General features: G+C 56.7%; 1 protein-coding gene across 1 annotated transcript; it reads left to right on the plus strand.

Moving 5' to 3' along the window:
• The first annotated feature begins 11,221 nt into the window (after positions 1-11,221).
• Positions 11,222-17,521, plus strand: LOC115931965 (phosphatidylinositol 4-kinase alpha-like). The gene is made up of 7 exons (XM_031005654.3): positions 11,222-11,563; positions 11,646-11,770; positions 12,915-12,996; positions 13,294-13,377; positions 14,674-14,763; positions 16,994-17,113; positions 17,504-17,521. The coding sequence occupies exons 1-7, from the start codon at positions 11,495-11,497 to the stop codon at positions 17,519-17,521; spliced, it is 588 nt and encodes a 195-aa protein (XP_030861514.3). The 5' UTR covers positions 11,222-11,494.
• The last annotated feature ends 4,213 nt before the right edge of the window (positions 17,522-21,734 follow it).

A 21,734-nucleotide genomic window follows, 5' to 3' on the forward strand; every position in this document is an offset into this window, starting at 1 on the left:
CCACTTAGGTAGGGAAACGTTCCATGACCACCCCATCCCACACTGGGGGCCTCGAGCCCCTCCTCCACAGCACCCTTCACAGTTATATTTAAACGACTCTGTTTTCCATCCACCCACTGTGGGGTCTCTGAGCCCAGGGCTGGGTCATTTCTCCTGGGCCGAGTGTGGCACTAAGCATGCTGAGTGCTAGCCTGCACAGAGGCCAGGCCCGGGTGGGCCCCAGGACACAGCTGTCAGTGGCTGTCTTGCCATGGAGTGAGTGGATGAATCAGCAGGGCTGGGATCCTCTCCCATTTTACAGTAGGAGGCTGGGGAGAGGAGCTGGCCCGCCCGTCCACCTCTGCAGCCTGGCATCTGAGGCCCTCATGGCATCCCTGCTGGTCTGCCTTCCCCTGCAGCCCTTCCACCCCCTGTGGAGCCCTCACTACTGCACCCTACTCCTTCTCACCCCAGTGCCTCTGCATAAGCAGTGCTGCCTGTGGCCGCCACAGGGCCCTAGGTATGGGCAGAGTAGTATCCCCCACACAGCATACTGTTCTCCCTGTACCCCCAGGGGCTAGTTAGCACTCTGGGTGCCCTGGACCCTGGGGCCTCCCTCAGCAAATTGTGGAGGGTGGCCTGGCATGAATCCAGGCAGGTCTGGGAAGGGACATGGCAAGACAGCCCCTGGAAGCTGTGTCCCCGGGTCCACTGGGGTCTGGCCCCTGCAGGTCAGTGCATGTGTGCATGTGTGGGGGGGGGATTGAGGGGACCGCTAATACTGTCCTCAAGCAGCTGCTGAGGAGAAGACTGGGTCCCTCTAGTCATGTTCATCCACTCCATCACTCCCTGCAGCTCGTCTCTCTGGAAGGTGCAGGAGGAGGTGAGAATTGGGCACTCTGTCAACCCCTCAGACTCCCCCATTCCTGCTGAGTCACCCGTCCTCTGGGACCTCCAGCAGCTGGCTCTGCTGATCCCTAGAGCCTCATTAGCCATTCTCTCCCTCCCCCCAGTCATTAAAACACTGCCAACAAGAGCGCCCTGGGTTCTTTTCCCCAGCCCTGCTGGAGACGGGCTGTGTGACCCAGGGGCTGTGCCCTCTCTGAGGCAAGTCTTCACCTGTGAAATGAAGAGATCTCTGAGGTCCCCAGGAGGAGTGACAGGGAGGCCTGGATGGTGAAGAAGGTGCAAGAGAGACTCCAGATTTGCAGAAAGAGCTGTTAGTTTTGTGATCTCTGCCTGGAGGTTTATGGACAGGCTGGAAGAGAACCTGAGCCATTGCAATGAGTCCAGATTAGGGCTTGTTCCTGCAGGGGCTACAGATGTGGGGGCTGGCACTTGTGGCAGAGGGTCCCAAAGTCATGGGCATAGAGAAGACAGGTTGGCAGGAGCAAGGGCAGAATGGGAGCGGGGTCCTGGGGACCCTATTGGGCCCTGAGGAGGACTGCAGAGGTGTCGGTGAGGGGTGGACAGGCAGGCGTGTCAGCACAAACTTGAGCCCCTGAGCTCAAGTGCAGGGATGGCCGTGAAGCAGGTGGTGGGGACCCTGGCTTGAGCTTCATCGGTAGCGGGGCTGGGGTGGACACCGGGGACTGGCGGAGAGGAAATGGGGTGGGGGGCCGGCCAAAGCAGTATGTCCCTCAGGGAGCGTGGCAGAGCGGGGCACGCACACAGGTCTGCTCTCCAGTTCCTCCGGGAAGTTCCTCAAATTCAGCCAGCCCCAGCTGCCCCTGGCACAGAGGAGCTGACTGAGGCTCCAGTGCAGGGCCTGCTCCTTCCCCTCCTGTTCCCCTCAGTGTGCCCTGGGCCGGGGGCCAGGCACGGTGGGGGTGGGGAGGCTGGCTGTGCCTGTGGGAAGCCACCGGCTCCCGGGGCTGTCCCTGGGCCCAGGCTGTAGCTCTGTGCATGCAGACGTGCAGGCTGGGTGGGCAACTGGCCACCTTGCCCCTCAGTAATGCATTCACAGTGGGGGGTCAGAGGAAACCCCAGGGCTCCTCTGCTTAGCTTGGCCAGGGGTCCCGATGGGGCAGTCTCTCCGTGTGACTTAATTGTCATCCCTTTTGTGCTCTATGGCTATTAAATAAAACTTGGTAGCCACCTTGGCTGGAGGTTTTATGTCCCAGAGCCCAAGGGCAGTTGGGAGCCAGGGGAGCGCTCAGACGGCAGGGCCAGGCGAGCTCTGTGTGTGGGAGGGGGCTATGGGGGCCTCTGAGAGCTGCTGCAGGGACCCGGCAGGGTGGGGGTGGAGGCAGAGAGTGTGACTGTAGCTTCACGGTCATCAGAGTGGATGTAGAGACGCAGGCAGAGTCCTTGAAGCTGGCTCAGGGGTCTGTGTGGGGAGGGGGCACACCCAGCAGGGGCCTGAGGGTAAGCAAGGGAGGCAGCAGGGTCTTGGAGCTGCCTCCCAAAGGTGGTGGGGAGCCCCAGGAAGAGCAAGGAACAGGAGCAGCCGGCAGGTGCGGCTGATCCACCCTGAGGTCCCGGACACACTGGTCGGGACAGGAAGGCTCATCTTGGAGCTGCTCCTGGAGGGGCCATGTGGGTCACGGCCCCTGGCCCTCTGCTCAGACCACAGAGCACAGGACACTTGTCCAACCTTTGCTGCGACTGTGCTGCTTGCTCTGGGAGCAGCTGCTGCTGGGCCTTTGGAGGAGGAGGAAGGTTGACCTGGCTGGGGCCCAGCCCCTGTGCCCAGCCTCTTAGAAGGGGAGGTGATGGTCCTTTTAGGCCCCAGGAGTGCAGGCTGCATAGTGGGGCCTCTGTACACATAAGCTGGCAGGTCTGGCTTGGGCTTTGCTCAGGACACTGGGTACTGGGTTCTGGGTTCAGAGGCCTCATGAAAACACCTAGCCTCAGTTTCCTCATCTGTCAGGACCAGCGGCTGGCTAGGAGGGTGTGTGTTACCATGGCAGCGGCCAGCTTAGTCTACTCTAGGAGACCTTGCCTCCCAGACCCCTGAGCTGACCTCTTCTTTGAGAGCTCAGAGAGGAGAATGACTTGTTCCAGGTCTTACTGCAGGGTCTGGGGCTTCCTGTGGGGACTCAGGTACACCTTGTCCCTGAATACCCCTGCCTTGCCCACTAGGCCCTGGAACTGTGCCCCGGCCTCCTGTGGCACTGGCTAGCCAGATCTCTGGGAACCATCCCAGGGCAGGTGGCTCTGCAGGAGGCCAAATGATTACCCAGCAATGGCCTTGCCTGATGTGGGTAATGAGCTCATTACCTGGTGATCACCTTGTTTGTCTGTTCCTGGCATCAACAGCCTCAGCTCTCCCTGCAAGGAATGTCTAGCCTGGGGTGGGTCTGACCAGTCTGTGCCACAGACACCAGCATCCCAGTCTGCACTGCATGGGGTGTTGGGCCTGCCAGCATCTACCTATATGTGCCCTGAGGGCCCAGACTCAGCCCCCAGTGGGAAGACTCCAGGCTCCTGACGGACCCCTCCCAGTTGCACGACCTGAGCAGGTAAGCCCTGACCCACTCTGGGCCTCACTCTCACCAAGCTGGTGACAAAGATTCTCTGTTTGGTCAAGCTTTGTTTAGGCTCCTGAGCCTTCTCCTAGGCACATCTGAGCACTTCCTTATAAACTCTAGTTTTAGCAAGAATTCTGCAAAGTCAGTTTAGCAAGAAGCCCCCCATCCTTGACATCTGATCAGGTTCCCCCTCTGTCCCCCAGGTGCGGTCTGGCCATCCTGGCCGGACTTCAGCAAGAATTCTGTTAGGGGAGTTTAGCCAGAATCCCTGGCTGCTGATGCTTCCTCTTAGTCACTTTCCATGCGCTGCCCCCCACCCTGCTCCTTGACTGTCTGATCCCACTTGCCCTTGCTGTCTTTGAGGCTGAGCCCAGTCTCTTACCCACTGCAGAATCTCATCACCATGGTCCCTTATACCTAGTGACACGGTCCTGGATAGTCTTCCCTACAGAGCTTTAGCAAGTGTCATTTTTCTTTCTTTCCTTTTTTTTTTTTTTTTTTTTTTTTTTTGAGGTGGAGTCTCACTCTGTCACCCAGGCTGGAGTGCAGTGGCGCCATCTCGGCTCACTGCAACCTCCGACTCCCTGGTTCAAGCGATTCTCCCGTCTCAGCCTCCCGAGTAGCTGGGATTATAGGCACCCACGACCATGCCCAGCTAGTGTCACTTTTCACTGAATTATTTTTTTAACAGTGGGGACTAAAGAGGGTCCGCAAGCAGGGCGGCTGCTGGGCACCACGGAGGGCCGCCTGGCGGGACACGCCCCAACATACAGGGGTCCTTGGGGGCTCCCCTTCCCCTGCCAGCTGGGCTGGGGTGTCTGTGTCAGGAGTGTCCTCACCACCACCTGGGGATGGACCTCCACTGTCATCCTAGGGAAGGGGCCAGGGAGGGGAGTCTACATGCTGAGCTGCCCGAGGCCTCTGCTATCCCAATGCAGCCCCCAGTATTTAGACCTGCCCCCAGTGACCTGCTCCCTCTTGCCCATCATTCCAGGAACTTCCTGCTCCACGCCTGCGCACATCCTGTCCCGAGGCCAGCTCCCCCTGCTCAGCCTCAGGACGCAGCCACCCACCCTCCCAGGAGCGCCTTCCCTGCCCCTGTGGCTTCCTGCTGGCACTCTCTGCACTGGGTTCTTCCTCCTGGTGTGTGGGGCCCTAGTCTCTGTCTCCTGTCGGGTTTGACTTCTACCAGAGCAGGGACCTCCCTGAGTCCTCATGGCCCAGAAAAGTGCCCAGCATGCAGTAGGTGCATCATAAATACCTGTCTACTATCATGTGGTGAACTGAGTGAAGACATCTCATTAAAGATGACATTAAAGAATAGGGCATAGGGCTTGGCATTCAGTAGGCACACAGTACATGACGGCTTTGTTATTTCCAGTCTGGGGTTGTGTTCATGCCTCAGTTTCCCACCTGGCCTGATAGGAGGGACTCAGCTGCTGGGCTGGCTGTGTCTCTGTGCCCCTTGCCCGGAAATGCCTGACGAGGGGCAGGGTCCTCATCCCAGCCACATCCCAGGGGTTCCCAGCCCTCTGACCTTGAGGAGCTGTGGGAGGCGAAGGCTGCAGCCACCCTGTAGCACTGCAAACACAGGCTGGGGCGGGAACGGGGGTACAGAGGGTGCGCACAAGGGGCAGGGGGAGGGAGAGGGTGTGCACAAGGGGCAGGGGGAGGGAGAGGGTGTGCACAAGGGGCAGGGGGCAGGGAGAGGGTGGGCACAAGGGGCAGGGGGAGGGAGAGGGTGTGCACAAGGGGCAGGGGGCAGGGAGAGGGTGTGCACAAGGGGCAGGGGGCAGGGAGAGGGTGTGCACATGGGACCAGGGGAGGGAGAGGGTGTGCACAAGGGACCGGGGGAGGGAGAGGGTGTGCACAAGGGGCAGGGGGAGGGAGAGGGTGTGCACAAGGGGCAGGGGGCAGGGAGAGGGTGGGCACAAGGGGCAGGGGGAGGGAGAGGGTGTGCACAAGGGACCGGGGGAGGGAGAGGGTGTGCACAAGGGGCAGGGGGCAGGGAGAGGGTGTGCACATGGGACCAGGGGAGGGAGAGGGTGTGCACAAGGGACCGGGGGAGGGAGAGGGTGTGCACAAGGGGCAGGGGGAGGGAGAGGGTGTGCACAAGGGGCAGGGGGCAGGGAGAGGGTGTGCACATGGGACCGGGGGAGGGAGAGGGTGTGCACAAGGGGCAGGGGGAGGGAGAGGGTGTGCACATGGGACCGGGGGAGGGAGAGGGTGTGCACAAGGGGCAGGGGGAGGGAGAGGGTGTGCACATGGGACCGGGGGAGGGAGAGGGTGTGCACAAGGGGCAGGGGGAGGGAGAGGGTGTGCACATGGGACCGGGGGAGGGAGAGGGTGTGCACAAGGGGCAGGGGGAGGGAGAGGGTGTGCACATGGGACCGGGGGAGGGAGAGGGTGTGCACAAGGGGCAGGGGGCAGGGAGAGGGTGTGCACATGGGACCGGGGGAGGGAGAGGGTGTGCACAAGGGGCAGGGGGAGGGAGAGGGTGTGCACATGGGACCGGGGGAGGGAGAGGGTGTGCACAAGGGGCAGGGGGAGGGAGAGGGTGTGCACAAGGGGCAGGGGGAGGGAGAGGGTGTGCACAAGGGGCAGGGGGAGGGAGAGGGTGTGCACAAGGGGCAGGGGGCAGGGAGAGGGTGTGCACAAGGGGCAGGGGGCAGGGAGAGGGTGTGCACATGGGACCGGGGGAGGGAGAGGGTGTGCACAAGGGGCAGGAGGAGGGAGAGGGTGTGCACAAGGGGCAGGGGGAGGGAGAGGGTGTGCACAAGGGGCAGGGGGCAGGGAGAGGGTGTGCACAAGGGGCAGGGGGCAGGGAGAGGGTGTGCACATGGGACCAGGGGAGGGAGAGGGTGTGCACAAGGGACCGGGGGAGGGAGAGGTTGTGCACAAGGGGCAGGGGGCAGGGACATGTCCCCACGCCCAGCTAATTTTTGTATTTTTAGTAGAGATGGAGTTTCACCATGTTAGCCAGGCTGGTCTTGAACTCCTGACCGCAAGTGATCCGCCCACCTAGGCCTCCCGAAGTGCTGGGATTACAGGCCTGAGCTACCGTGCCTGACCAAAAATGATTAAGTATTTTAAGGCAGCCACCACAGAGCATTAAACAAGCCCCTAGAGCTGGCCCCGCCCCTGAAGGCTCCAGGCCCATCTGTCTTGGGGACGCACAGGTTCCAGGGACCCAAACCCACCCTTCACAACTCTCTTCCCCTCCCAGCACCACACGGGCCCTCCTGGCCCCTGGGACCTCCCATGGAGCAGGCTCTCTGTCCAGGATGGAGATGGGGACACTCCTCACTGCCCTGTACCCCTCATGGGCTGGACACACCCACCACCCAAGAAGAAAGGCCTAAAGGGCTGGGCACTGCCCTTTTGGAACCAGAGGCTTGGCGGCCCCATATGGGTCTGGCTGAACCCACCTTCGGGGGGCTGAGATGAGCCAGCCGCAGTTACTCAGCTGACGGCAGGGCCTGTGGTATGGAGCTTCCCAGACTGCACACCTAGCCCCTACCGGACTTCCATCGTCTCCAGACACGCGCAGCAAGGGTTCCCAGGCCAGAAACAGGAAGCAGCACCTCTCCCTCCTCCAGTTCCTGGGAACAGTCTCAGCCAAACCCCCAGCACCCTTCCCCGGAGCCTCACCTACAGGAGGATGGACACCTGCACCCAGTGCTGTAGGGAGCAACCTCAGCCCTGGGCCTGGGATGAATGCCCTCGCCAGCCTGGGGCCAGGAGACAGGCTCTCCCTGGCTCAGCGCCTGAGCGTCCACTTACAGGACACTCACCTGCAGAAGTGCCCTGAGCGCCATTGTGGGTTAAGGGACTTTCTCCCCTCTGGAAACAGTCCTGAGAAGGTGAAGGTCTTGGGGGCCTCTCACCAAATGTCTTTGGGAGGTGGGAAGACATCAAATGTGGGTGTGGCTTCCCTGGAACAGCTCTGTGTGGGGACTCAGGAGCCAAGTCCCCCAGCACACGCCTCTAACACTTTCAGTAGGGGCCACCTCTCTGGAGCCACAGGTGACTGCCAACACCCTGTGGTTCCAGCAGGCACCACCCAGGCAAGAGAGAGAACAGGCCGGGGAACAGTGGGCTGGCCTGGCCGCAAGCGCTGGGGCAGATCACAGACCGGATGGCCTAAGCTCATGCCCTGGGGCCAGTTCTGACTCCCCGCAAGTGTGGCAAGGGTCCCTTTTGGACACCTTGAGAAGCTGCAGCTGGGAGAGGACCACCCGCCTGTCTGGATGTCCAGCCCAGGTGGCAGGGCCCAAATGACCAGTCCCAGGCCGCAGCCCTTACCACCCGCCCTGGCTGCAGGAGCTCCCAGAAGCCACCAAGGGCCTGGCTTGGCCTTGCCTGTCCGCATCTGAGCTTCAGTTTCCTCATCTGCTCAAGAAGGGAGGTGAACACTGATTAAATTATGCAAACTCTGAGCGGCAGGATTAGGTGTGGCTGGGACAGCCAAGGCTTCCCTGGGTGGTGGCATCTCTGGAGCCCGGGGATGGGACCTGTCTCCCTTCCGGGCCCCCAGCTGGGCACGCACCTGCCGCAGTCCCTCCCTGCAACTCTTCCTCCATGCCAGTCCCTGGAAATGTGGCCCTGCCGTGGGTCTCATGGCCCATAGGAGATGCTTTGGGCCCAGCACCCACAGCCCCTCGCAGTGTGCACCCCCACTTCCCTTTCCCCACTGCTCGACACCTGCTTGAAATGTCCCTCCTCCCCCCAGAAAGGAGGGGAGCAGCCCTGGCCTTCTGCCCTGAGGGCGGAGCTCTCTTTGGGGTCTCAATTGCAGTCCCTGGGAGAGTGAGCAGACCCTGCACCATTCCCTACCAGGCCTCGAATGGGACTCTTGGCAGCTGTATCCCCCACCCCAGTCCAGGCAAGCAAGAGGGGTTCTTCTGCAGTCTTCAGGGCCCCCAGAAGGCGCACTGTTCACAGACACCCTGGGGAGCCAAGAGAGGTCGAGGGCTCCAGCTACCGTGGCCCTCTGAGGACCCCCACCTGTGGGATAGAGGACTTGGTGGCTGAAGGGCAGTCATGCCCAGGGGGCTTCTCCTGACCCTGCAGGGCTGAGCGGATGCAGCTTTTTGCCTCTTCTCGCTGCATTCTAGCCCGTCAGTCAGGGCAACAGCCAGGTGGTCTGTGCTAAGATTCATCCCATCCCCACGGGCCCTGTGACTTTCTACCATGTCCACGTGGTGGCCTGTGCGGTTCCCGGCCAGCATTTTCCTGGGGATGCTGCTATCTAATGGGCTGCGAGAGAAACAGAGACAGGCCCTGCACATGGGGCAGCCAGTCCAGCACCCGCCGGGCCAGGCCCTCAGCATCCTCTCCTCCAGATGCCCAAGAGAGCTGCTCCATGCGCTGTGGCGCCCTGGACGGGCCGTGTTTGTGCCACCCGACATGCTCCGGCCTTGGCACCTGCTGCTTGGATTTCCAGGACTTCTGCCTGGAGATATTGCCCTACTCAGGCTCCATGATGGGCAGCAAGGACTTTGTGGTGCAGCACTTCAAGATGTCCAGCCCCACAGACGCCAGTGTGATCTGCAGGTTGGGAGGCGCAGGAGGCTGGGCACTGGGGCCCCACGCCCCTATCCCTGTGCATGCTGAGGGCTCAGACCCACTGGCGGGCTGAGTGGAGCCCCTTGAACCCAGGACAGGCAGGAGGGCACAGGGACAGCTGGCTGGATGGGTTCCCCAGGGAGGTTGGGGGCCCAGACTGTCGAGAGGCTCAGCCTGCAGTGGCCCAGCACCTCCTACCACCACCATGCCCACAGGTTTGCATGCCACAGGAGAGCATCCAGACCCTCGGCCATGTGGACTCCTCCGGGCAAGTGCACTGTGTGTCACCTCTGCTCTATGAGAGTGGCCGCATCCCCTTCACTGTGTCACTGGACAACGGCCACTCCTTCCCTCGTGCGGGCACCTGGCTGGCTGGTGAGCCCTCCTCCCTGCCCACAGCCTGCCCCCACGGGGACTTTCCCCAGCGCTAATCTATGCACACCGAGACTTGGCCCGTCCGTGCCCTGCCTCTCTGGCTGAACCAGTCCCTTGGGAGACCTGCCCGCCTGCGAGAGTTCCTTCAGCTCCTTTCCACTCCCTGGCATCCAGACCGTGGTCCCAGCCCAGAGTGAGTGGGAGCTGCAGGGGTCCCTAGAGAGGTGGGCCAGTGCCTATCCACTGAGCTCCGCCACGCCAGGGCAGGGGAGAAGCCGGGTGGAGGGTAGAGGCATGGGCAGTGGAGGGAGGGCAGGCCCCTGCCTCTCCGGCCTCAGCGTCCTTTTCTGCCGTGAGAGCCAGAGAGACCATCACCCAGCTGCTGCCATGCATTGGCCCTGGAGGCTCCCACAGCCCTTGAAGCCTCAGGGCCTCCTCCCTGCTTCCCTGGGCCCAGGCCCTCACTCACCCCTCACCTCCCCTGCCCAGTGCACCCCAACAAAGTGTTGATGAAGGAGAAGAGTGAGTTGATGAACGAGATGCATTGGCAATACTACGGCACCGCCAACACCTCAGGCAACCTCAGCCTGACCTGGCACATCGAGGCGCTGCCCACACAGACACCATCAAGCTGTGGGGCTATGAGGAGACAGGTGAGGCCAGCTGAGGGCTGGGGTGGCATCCAGAGCTTTGGGCCCCCAGAGGTGGGAGAAAGGGAGTCCCAGCTGTGTGGGAGGAGGAGGGGAGTTTCCAGGTGGGGTTGAGGAGGGAAGGGAATTCCAGGCAGAGATTGAGGATTCGGATGGAGGGAAGTGCAGGCCAGGGGGGTCAGGCAGGTGGGAGGGGGCAGCTGCATGGGGCCTGGGTCCCGGGGAGGAGGCTCATGAGGAACCCCTCACGGCTGGCATGGCCCTGGGCCCGGCTTCCAGCAGGGACAGGGATCCTGGAGTGTGGCAGGAGGTGGTGGTCACCCAAGCCAGGGTCCCTGCTAGAACAGCCCCTCCTAAGGGGACCGCCTGGCAGTCCATCCACACATGTGTCAGGCTGCTCTAGGTGTCAAGGCCTGGGGCCAGGCCTCGAAGGAGCCCCAGGGCTAACCAGGCCTTCTCTCCCTCAGGAATGCCCTACTCACAGGAGTGGACTGCAAAGTGGTCGCACCTGTACCCCCCGGCCACACACATCCCCAACTCCGGCTATTTCACCTTCACCCCAAAACCTGCTCCTCCCAGCTACCAGAGATGGCGAGTGGGTGCACTTTGGATCATCAGCAGCAAAAATTACGCGGGGCAGGCTGGTTACGGTGGCTCACGCCTGTAATTCCAGCACTTTCGGAGGCCAAGGCGGGGGGATCACGGTGTCAGGAGATCAAGACCATCCTGGCCAATGTGGTGAAACCCCGTCTCTACTAAAAATACAAAAAATTAGCCAGGCGTGGTGGCGGGTGCCTGTAGTCTCAGCTGCTCAAGAGGCTGAGGCAGGAGAATGGCGTGAACCCAGGAGGCAGAGGTTACAGTGAGCCAAGATCGTGCCACCGCACTCCAGCCTGGGCGACAGAGCGAGATTCAATCTCAAAAAAAAGAGAAAGAAAAAAAGAAAGGGCACATCCACTCTATGGAGTTCTCCCTCAAATCCTGTAACCCTAGTCTTATCATGGGCAAGCATCAGACAAACCTAAATTAGGGGACATTCAACAAAATAACTGTTCTTCAAAAGTGTCAAAGTCACAAAAGACATTGACAGACTGAGGAGTCACCACATATTGGAGGGGAGTAGGAGACACAGAGATTAAATGCCACCTGGTGTCCTGGGTTGGATGCTGGAACAGAAGCGGGGCATGTGTGGGAGACCTGGGAAATCCAGACGAAGTCTGAAGTTTAGGTAATAGGATTATATCAATATCTGACTCAGTTTTGACACATCAGCCTGGTTACTGCAGATGTTAAAATCCAGGGAAGCTAGGTGAAGTGTATATGGGAGCTCTGTGCTGTCTTTGCCACTCTCTGTAAGTCTAAAATCATTTCAAAAGAAAATGATTGAAAGTTGCTAGGATTCTCTCTCTGTTGCTGCACCTTATCCGTGGAAACCTTCTCGTTTCAGGGATGATGCAGTGTGTGATTGCAGTCGCGGACAAAGTATTCGATGCCTTCCTGAACATGATGGCAGATAAAGTAAGCCTCTCCAGCATGAATGCGTGTCTGTCTGCTGGAGGCATCTGGGGCACTGCGGTACCTGTTTCTTTTGCATCTCTAGGCCAAGACCAAGGAGAACGAGGAGGAGCTGGAGCGGCACGCTCAGTTCCTGTTGGTGAACTTCAACCACATCCACAAGAGGATAAGGAGGGTGGCAGACAAGTATCTATCTGGTCTGGTGGATAAGTAAGCTCATTTTCCTGCTAATGTTTTGTGTGTATGTGTATAAACTTCTGTGATTTCAAATGCTGGGAAAAATCATCCTTATATTATTAGTCTAGGAAAAAATGGAGTCAGAATGAAAACTCCTAAGGGTGATGCAGCCTCCCTCCAATGTCCGTGAGTTTCCTGCAGAGTCTGAATTTTGGTGCAGAAACTTCTGTTCATTCTGAGCTATCGATGTTACTTACAGCACATTTGCTGGGTGCCACATCCCTGTGTCTCTCAGTCCCACCCACTCTGGCATGACCTGGTGCACCATCTTCTAGCCCAGGGCCCAGTATCTTTGGGCTTCTCAGGAACAAAAGCCCACACAGACCCTTCTGTGCTGTATGCTCTTCGTTCTGGGAGCCAAAACAGACCCTGTTGGGACATGTCCCCACACTGATGAGAACTCTCACAGGTGGGCTGGACCAGCTTCTCCAAGGTGAGAAGGCCAGAGGCAGCAAAACAACCACATGGAGGCTGCCTGCAGCTCCCCAGAGGTATCCAGTGGTTCTGGAGCCTGTTGCAGATACTGTGTGCCTGGTCCAGGCAGCAGCGCCACCAAAGGTGGTCAGGAGCCAGCCAGGGGTCACGAGAACGAGTCCAGCACACACGTGGCGTGTGTCTGAGCTGGGCTTCCTGAGCAGTGGGCCACTGGTGGGTCACAGCTGTACAGAGACACCTCTCCTTCAGCCCTGGGGCCATCGGAGCCCATGACCTGTCTTACCCCAGGGTGTCAGGTAGATACTGTTGTTTTCTCCATTATGTGAGAAATAATGGAGAACCCTGGTCAGAAACTAAGAGGATTGCTTTGGGAAGTGAGGGGTGTCCTGGCCAGTGCATAACCAAGGCAGTTGGTGTCAGGTTTATAGCAGGTCACTTGGGACGTGTCTGGCCCTAAGAAGTGGGGCTGGCAGGGTCCTGGGGAGCCTTTCTGATCAGGCACTGCCCACCTTACTGCAGTGAGCCTGAGGAGGCCAGGCATCCTGCTGCAAGGGCCTCCCGACCTCCTCCTTCAGCTGGCCTGAAGCGGATATGGGCTCGGGCTGGCAGCTGAGGGGGCTCCTAGAAGCAGACCTTCCTTGGAGGTTTGGCTCTTGGTCCTGAGAGCCGGCTCTTGGTGCAGGTTTCCCCACTTGCTCTGGAGTGGGACTGTGCTGAAGACCATGCTGGACATCCTGCAGACCCTGTCACTGTCACTGAGCGCTGTGAGCGTCCCCAGGAGACCTAGGGCCCAAACACCATCCGCTCTACCACCACCCCGCCGGCCCTGTCCGCCCTGTGTTGTGGCATGCTTCTCTGACAATAAGCCTGAACATAATTAATGCTACAGGTGTCGAGTTGGGGGTAAGGGGGCCCAAATCCACCTGGTGTTTTGCAGTAAGTTGCATCAAGTATGGAGGCCTGTCACAGACAGACAGGTGGTGGGTAGGGGTGGCCCATGTGGTTGCTAGTGGCAACTTGGGGAAGGCAGTTTGGAAGAGGGAGTCTTGCTGTGCTTGCAGGATATTCACAAGGATCAGCCTTACTATGACATCCCCGATGCCCCCTACCGGATCACGGTTCCTGACACGTACGAAGCCCGTGAGGTAGGCCCGACACGATCCCCTGCATTAAGGGCCATCTTTACCACAATTCCCTGAGTATGTCCACGAGATGGTCAACCTGCATGAGCTCACCCAGTCCCCAGCAATTTGAAGTGTGGGTGGTGCTGGCCCCATCCCCCAGTGAGGAGACCAAGCCATTGCCAGGCCCCACCGTGTGCAAGGGGAGCCGGCTGCCCCCAGGTCGTTCTGTCTTCCAAGCCCAGCTCTCCCACCTCAGCCATGTTGACTCAGCTGTGTTCTCGGTTTAGCTGCCAAAGAGGTCTTCAGCTACCAGCCAGTTTATAGCTTCTCGAGTCTGCATCGCACAAGCATGATTTTCAGGTGGACTTCACTTCTCTGAGGTGCACTGACATTTTGTTATAGTGGTAATAGGGGATCATGCCTTTGACTTGTGCTATCCAATGGGGAAACTGGCAGAATAAATCACTCCAAAAGAGGAGGATGTACTGGGTCTCTCCTCTCCCCACCTCGGTCTCAGAGCCCTCACTGTGGCAAGACTGCAACTCAGCTCACAGCTCCTTCAGCCTGGGCTGAGTCATGTCCTAGCTCTGGACCTCCCTGCCAGACCAGCTGTCAATGGGGAGTTTCCCACAGAGTGGTGTGGCACCGAAGAGGATTTTGCCACGCAGAGCCTGCCCTCCCATCCAGTCCCAGACCCAGGACACAAGTTGCACAGTGTCCCTGTGACATGTTATTCTTGTAGATTCTGCCACAAACCTTGTGCAGGAATTACAGATCATACTGTGTGTGGGCTTCCTGGCCCCAGGGGCCTTGAGGTTCAAACTTAGTGGCTGTGCTAGTCTCTTGGGCTTCTGTAGCAAAAGACAACAGACTGGGCAGCTTGAAATGTCTTGACAGACATTGATTGTCTTACAGTTCTGAGGGCCGAAGTGTAAAATCAAAGTGTTGGCAGAGCTGGTTTTTGTGGAGACCTCTCTCCTCGGCTTGTGAATGGCAGCCTTCTCCCTGTGTCTTTACGTGTTCTTCCCTCTGTGCACACCCTCCTCCCTGCCCCAGTATTTCTGTGTGTCCAGATTTCCTCTCCACACACGTAAGGAAGGATACTGGCCAGACTGGATCAGAACCTACCCTATCAGCCTTTTAATTGAATCACCTCTTTAAAGCCCTGTCTCCAAATGAGTTCCACTCTGAGGTACTGGTACCAGTTAAGGTGCAGCATAGGGATTTGGGGAGACACAGTTCAGCCCATGACAGTCACTACCGCAGCTCAGATGAACCGACCTCGGGTTGTTGAGAAGCAGCTTCACCCTCTTCCAGAGCATTGTGAAGGACTTCGCTGCACGCTGTGGGATGATCCTGCAGGAGGCCATGAAGTGGGCGCCTACCGTCACCAAGTCCCACCTGCAGGTACTTGAAACCATCAAAAGGCAATCACCGTAAGCTCCTTCAAACTCCCCAAAAAGCTTTACAGAGACATGAAGAACTCAAAATCCAAATAGCACTAGTGTGAATGGAGACTGGAAGCATCAGTCTAGGGCCTGAGAATAATAGATGCCTCAGAGGCTGCTCTGTGTGTTAGGAGCGCCTGTGGGGCCAGTGCTCGCCAGGGCACAAGGAGGGCATCTGATGGCTCACACCAGGTGAGGTGCCAGGTCTGTGGCAAGACTTGGGGGCTGCTCACGAGAGCAAGGGCTTGTGTGGTGGATGTGGGAGGCTGCCAGATGGCAGCATCTCTAAGGGCCAAGTGCATTGCTGGCACCTATGCCCAAAGGCAGGGGCCTGACCAAGGCTGGTGGAGCAGAGGCAGGGTTGGGGACTTGTGTCCCATTAAAGCTCCACATAAACTGCACATGTAGGTGCATGGGAGTCTTTCAGACAAAAACACTGGTTTGGAAACTCAGATGGCCACGAGGTAAACCATGTAATGCCACAGGGTGTGAGAGGAAAGAATTGCCTTAAAAGGAATCAAAGATGAGAAAAGTACCTCTGGAAGGAATCTGTGTTAGCAGAGAGTGGGTGTGCTGAGAGGAACTCTTGTGAGGTTTACCTTGGCAGCACTTTAAAGATGAAACAGGCTCAAAAGTGTTTCTGGTTGTGGAGTCCAGGAAGGATAGAGCAGCCAGCTCCAAGAGCCCTGAGAGCTGTGTGGAAAGGCAGTGGCAAGAAACTATTTCCCTTTGTTCGTTTACAGCAAAAGGGCCTCAGGTCCCAAGGCTGTCTATCGTCTGAAGAGGGGAGGCCCCCTCTAATGCCTAGAAAGTTTAAGTGGACAAAAAAAGCAGCTGATAGAGCTTTTTACTTTCTCACGCAGGTCTGGCCTAAGAAGGAAATGGAAAATGAAAAGGCTTGAAGCAGTCTTGATTTTTCCACCAAGTGTCCCCTTGGCGTGCCCCAGGCCTGCCCTTTCACTTCCCCTGCAGTGCGCTTATTCCCCACCCTCCGTGCCCAGCCTCAGCCTTCCCCGAATCTGCCCTCTCCTCCACCCACCAGAGTAGTCTGGTTTTAATAGGATATCTGATCAGTGTACTTCCCTTTTAAACTTGATCATTAGTCACTCTTCATCGCCATGGTGTCCAAGGATGGGTTTCTGGAGCCCCAGGAGTCCCCCAAAACCATTGAGACAATTCTGCATGTACATACTCCTGTACATTTCTTCTTAAGGGAATTAGCTGGTTCACTCCTGTAAACACCTTTGTGTGACCCTGGAGGCCATTCTCGCCTGGCCTGCATCTGGCCAAGGCTCGCCCCCACCCTCCAGACCCTTGTCCTTGGTACTCCTGCAGGCTGAGCCCCCTGTGGTCCCCAGAAGAGGAGGCCTCCCTCACACCTCTGGGCTCTGCCAGGTATCCCATTGCCCAGCACCCTTCTCCCACTGGGTGGCCAGGTGGACACAGGTGTTCTTCGTTCCTGCTGTCCAGTTCACCCACTCCAGGCTGCTGGTATGCTGCAGTAAAGAACCGAGGCCCCACACCACGCAGCCTGCCTGTTGACCGCAAGGCCAAGGCTTTGTAGCTTATTTGCCTGGTGGCTACCACAGCAGATGCTCAGCAAGGATGTGCTGAAAGAATAAATGGCCCTCCCCCGTTGACGGTGCAACACTGCAGTGACTGCATGACAGCCGCTCGGGGAATTGGCCTCATCCTCAGTCAAATGAGCAGTAGCTGGTCATAGAGGGGCTTTGACTTACTGACAGTCCCACAGCTAGTTAGGGAGGGGCAGACCCAGGACAGAAACCCAGTGTTTGGTCCATTTGCCCACACCTTAATTTATAAAGTTTTATTTTCCCCTTTAAATGAAATAGCAAGGCCAGGCACAGTGGCTCATGCCTGTAATCCTGACATTTTGGGATGCTGAGGCAGGAGGATCACTTGAGCCCAGGAATTCAAGCCAACCTGAGCAATATAGTGAGACACCATCTCTACAAAAAAAATTACAGAATTAGCCAGGCATAGTGGTGTGCCCCTATAGTCCCAGCTACTTGGGAAGCTGAGGCGGGAGGATGGCTTGAGTCTAAGAGGTCGAGGCCGCAATGAGCCATGATCGTGCCACCACACTCCAGCCTGGGTGACAGAGCGAGACCCTGCCTCTAAAAAAATCAGATAAATAACTGAAACCCCATGTGTTTTTCCTATTTCAGGAATATCTGAACAAACATCAGAACTGGGTATCGGGACTGTCCCAGCACACGGGGCTGGCCATGGCCACTGAGAGCATCCTTCACTTTGCTGGCTACAACAAGCAGAACACAACTCTCGGGGTATGTGCGAGCCTTCTGGAGAGCAGTGACCCCTTAGACCATAGGAGCCACAGTGCAGGGGAAGGCTTAGAGCTCGGCTGTCGCTTTTCATGACGCACATGAGTACATGCAGGTTGCTGTGGATGTCTGTTGACAATGGTAGTGGTGCAAGCCGCACCTTGGCCCAAAGAAGAGGTGGCCATTGAAATGAGTGTTTCCTTATTGTGCTTTTTTTTTTAATTTATGGATTTATGGGCATCAGTGCTTGATATGTCACTGATCAGATTTTGATTTGAATGTCCCCATCTGAGAGGATGGAAACAGAGCTCCGCCTGACACGGGCAGCGCGATGCCACAGTTGCACTTACCTGGAGCGTATACTGGACTCCTGAACAGTTCTGTTTTCTGCAGGTGCTGAACCGCACATGAATGCCTTCAGCTTCTTGTTCTGCTAGAGATTAATCTAGAGGACAGAGGGTTCACACAGCAATACTTTCTGAGTTAAATTAGAGCTAAGAGTTAAATAGGATTAAAGCAGGCAGTTCCACCTGGCCATGTGACTGGGGCTGGTCACAGAGATTTTGTTGGTTAATGTGAATCTAGAGCCTGGCCATGTGTGCTTCCCAACTCTCTCCAAATGGAGCATGGGATGGGATATGTGGAGGTGCAGAGGCTGAGCACCCAGGAGGAAGGGTGACAGGCCTCCCTTGGGATACCGGCGGGAGAGAGGGGCCTGAGTGCCCTCTGGCTTTTGTGGGGCCTGAGGCTGTGCCAGAGAAGGCTGGTGTCTTCTCGCCTCATTTTGCTATCAGGGCACTTCCCTCGAGGTTACTGCACTATCTCTAAAGACACCAGTCTAGCAGACATGGTTGAGCTGGGTCCAGCCTGCACCTGCAGGGCCACCTGCACCGGGCCTCCTACTCTGACAGGGCACCAGGTATCAGTGCCCTGACCTGGATGTCTCTGCCACTGGGTGGCCACAGAGGCCAGAGGCGGAACTCATAGACTGTAAGTGTTTATGATAGTCATAAGCCTTTTCCTTTTTGGGGGTGGTAGGAGCAAAGCTTTATTACATAAAATAGAATATGTGTTCCCATTTGTAAGCCTTTTCTAGACTCTAGCCAGCTGACTTGTGAAAGATCTGTTTTGCCTAAAATATTTTGTTCTTTTTCCCCAGAAAATTCGATGTAAGTTAGGTTTTCTCTAACTTATTTTTTTTAATTTTTAAAAATTAATTCTGGGGCCGGGCACGGTGGCTCATGCCTGTAATCCCAGCACTTTGGGAGGCCAAGGCAGGCAGATCACAAGGTCAGGAGATCGAGACCATCCTGGCTCCAGGATGGTCCCCCAGTAGAGGAGTATCTCTCATGAGTGGAAAGTCAATAAAAGGCCATCACTGGCCCCAGCTGGTCAACTGTTGTTGGCCCAGATTACAGGCACCTGCCACCATGCCCAGCTAATTTTTGTATTTTTAGTAGAGACAGGGTTTTAGCATTTTTGGCCAGGATGGCCTTGAACTCCTGACCTCAAGTGATCCACCCACCTTGGCCTCCCAAAGTGCTGGGATTATAGGTGTGAGTCACTGGGCCTGGACATTTTTCTCCATTTCTAAGAACAGTGGGTTTCTCCTGAAAGGAGAGAAGGAAAGGGAACTGGAAATAATATATCCTGGGGCTGGGTGCGGTGGCTCACACCTGTAATCCCAGCACTTTGGGAGGCCGAGGTGGGCGGATCACGAGGTCAGGAGATCGAGACCATCCTGGCTAACATGGTGAAACCCCATCTCTACTAAAAATACAAAAAATTAGCTGGGCGTGGTGGCGGGCGCCTGTAGTCCCAGTTACTCGGGAGGCTGAGGCAGGAGAATGGCGTGAACCGGGGAGGCGGAGCTTGCAGTGAGCGGAGATCACGCCACAGCACTCCAGCCTGGGTAACACAGCAAGACTCCGTCTCAAAAAATATATATATATAGATATATATATCCTGGAATAAGGCTGGCCTCACACTCATCTTGGGAGCCCAGGCTTGACACAGTAAAGGAGGGAGAAACTAGATGACAAGCCTCATGTGATCAGCGATTCTGCCTGCCTTTTACCTCCCCCAAGGCCAGTACACTGGGTGTTCAATACACATTCAGCGTATGTATGAGGGACCCCATCAGATCTCTAGGGTCATGGTGGGACTTAGAAGCCTGGGACTGACTCTGGGGTCTACTGTGAGCACAGAACCTGCCCTTACTGGGCCCAGGACAAAGAAAAAACATAGCTGTATTGGGAACTGCTTTCCTCTGTGGAGAATTACGGAGGAAAGGGACGCTTACGCTGAGAAATTCCAAGCCAGTTGAGGAAGCACAATTCATACCTTTGACCCGGATGTGCTAAGCTGAGAATACAGAGTGGGATCATCAGAGGCTCAATGTCAAGGACTAGCTAGCCTTTGCCATGGCATCTTCTTACATCCTCACCGCTGCCTGCAAGATGACTCCCTTGCACTTTGCAGGTGGGGAGTCAAGCCGCTGAGCTACAGAGTGCTTTTACTAAACAAGCACTCAGGAAATGTACCCAGTCCCAGTGGAAGGGCTGCCTGGCCTTTGGGGCCCCTCTCCTGCTCTAAAACCTTCATTGCTCCCTCTAGCAGGCCTGGCTTCTAGTCATACCCGATCCCCTGCACTCAGCCAAACCTTGTTCATACAGACCTATCCTTTCTGTGCCATCTCCCCAAGCCTCCCATCAGAAGTAACCTTGTGGTGACTCATGCCTGTAATCCTAGCACTTGGGGAGGCCAAGGCAGGAGGATTGCTTGAACCCAAGAGTTTGAGACCATCCTGGGCAACATAGGGAGACCCCGTCTCAACAAAAAATAAAAAAAGAATTAGCCAGGTGTGATGGCCAAGTAATTCTAGCTACTTGGGAGGCTGAAGTGAGAGGATCACTTGGGCCTGGGAGATTGACACTACAGTGAGCCGTGATCGTGCCACTGCACTCAAGCCTGTGTGAGTGAGACCATGTCTCAAAAAAAAAAAAAAAGAAAGAAAAGAAAAGGAAAACAGAAGTAGAGTTTTTTGGCTGGGTACAGTCTCACACCTATAATCCCAGCACTTTAGGAGGCTGAGGCGGGAGAATTACTTGAGGCCCAGAGTTCAAGACCAGCCTGGGCAACATAGAAAGACCACCATATCTATAAAAATAAATAGGCCAGGTGCAGTGGCTCACACCTGTAATCCCAGCACTTTGGGAAGCTGAGGCAGGCGGATCACAAGGTCAGGAGTTCGAGACCAGCCTGGCCAACATAGTGAAACGCCGTCTCTACTAAAAATACAAAAATTAGCTGGGTGTGGTGGAGGGCGCCTATAGTCCCAGCTACTTGGGAGGCTGAGGCGGGAGAATCGCTCGAACCCGGGAGGTGGAGGTTGCTTTGAGCCGAGATCACGCCATTGCACTCCAACCTGGGTGACAGAGTGAGAGTCCCTCTCAAAATAAAATAAATAATAATTTTTTATTTTTTTTTTTTGAGACGGAGTCTCGCTCTTCGCCCAGGCTGGAGTGCTGTGGCGCGATCTCGGCTCACTGCAACCTCCGCCTCCCGGGTTCACGCCATTCTCCTGCCTCAGCCTCCTGAGTGGCTGGGACTACAGGAGCCCGCCACCACGCCCGGCTAATTTTTTTTTTTTTTTTTTTTGGTATTTTTAGTAGAGATGGGGTTTCACTGTGTTAGGCAGGATGGTCTTGACCTCCTGACCTCATGATCCGCCCGCCTTGGCCTCCCAAAGTGCTGGGATTATAGGCGTGACCCACCACGCCCGGCCAGTAATAAATTTTTTTTTTTTTTTTTTGAGACGGAGTCTTGCCCTGTCAACCCAGGCTGGAGTGCAGTGGCGCAATCTCGGCTCACTGCAACCTCCGCCTCCTGGGTTCGAGCGATTTTCCTGCCCCAGCCTCCCGAATAGCTGGGATTACACGTGCGCGCCTCTATGCCCAGCTAATTTTTGCATTTTTAGTAGAGACGGGGTTTCACCATGTTGGTCAGGCTGATCTCGAACTTCTGACCTCCTGATCCGCCCGCTTCGGCCTCCCAAAGTGCTGGGATTACAGGCGTGAGCCGCCATGCCTGGCAATAAATTTTTTTGAAAAGAAGTGGCTTCTTCCTTCTCCTGGACTACCAGGCCCTTCTGCTCACATTGACCACATGCTGTTCCTTCCTCCAGTCAGCATGGAGTCCTGGGCACTCACCTATTAGGCCTTGGGCCGAGGTCCAGAAAAAGAGATACACAGGGCCAGGCGCGGTGGCTCACGCCTGTAATCCCAGCACCTTGGGAGGCCGAGGCAGGTGGATCACGAGGTCAGGAGATCAAGACCACAGGGAAAGCCCATCTCTACTAAAAATACAAAAAAAAAAAAAAGGCCGGGCGTGGTGGCTCACGCCTGTAATCCTAACACTTTGGGAGGCCGAGGCAGGCAGATCATGAGGTCAGGAGATCGAGACCATCCTGGCTAACACGGTGAAACACCATCTCTACTAAAAACACAAAAAATTAGCTGGGCGTGGTGGCGGGTGCTTGTGGTCCCAGCTACTCGGGAGGCTGAGGCAGGAGAATGGCGTGAACCCGGGAGAAGGAGTTTGCAGTGAGCGGAGATTGTGCCAC

The sequence above is a fragment of the Gorilla gorilla genome, chromosome 23, assembly GCF_029281585.2.
Source record: "Gorilla gorilla gorilla isolate KB3781 chromosome 23, NHGRI_mGorGor1-v2.1_pri, whole genome shotgun sequence".
Lineage (NCBI taxonomy): Eukaryota > Metazoa > Chordata > Mammalia > Primates > Hominidae > Gorilla > Gorilla gorilla.

Bases quoted from the DNA above. Each gene is read 5' to 3' on its own strand.
- LOC115931965 (XM_031005654.3), top strand. From the start codon at position 11,495: ATGATGCAGTGTGTGATTGCAGTCGCGGACAAAGTATTCGATGCCTTC. The intron at 11,771-12,914 runs GTAAGCTCATTT...CTCTTGGTGCAG, and splicing joins CTATCTGGTCTGGTGGATAA to GTTTCCCCACTTGCTCTGGA. The intron at 12,997-13,293 runs GTGAGCGTCCCC...CTGTGCTTGCAG, and splicing joins TGTCACTGTCACTGAGCGCT to GATATTCACAAGGATCAGCC.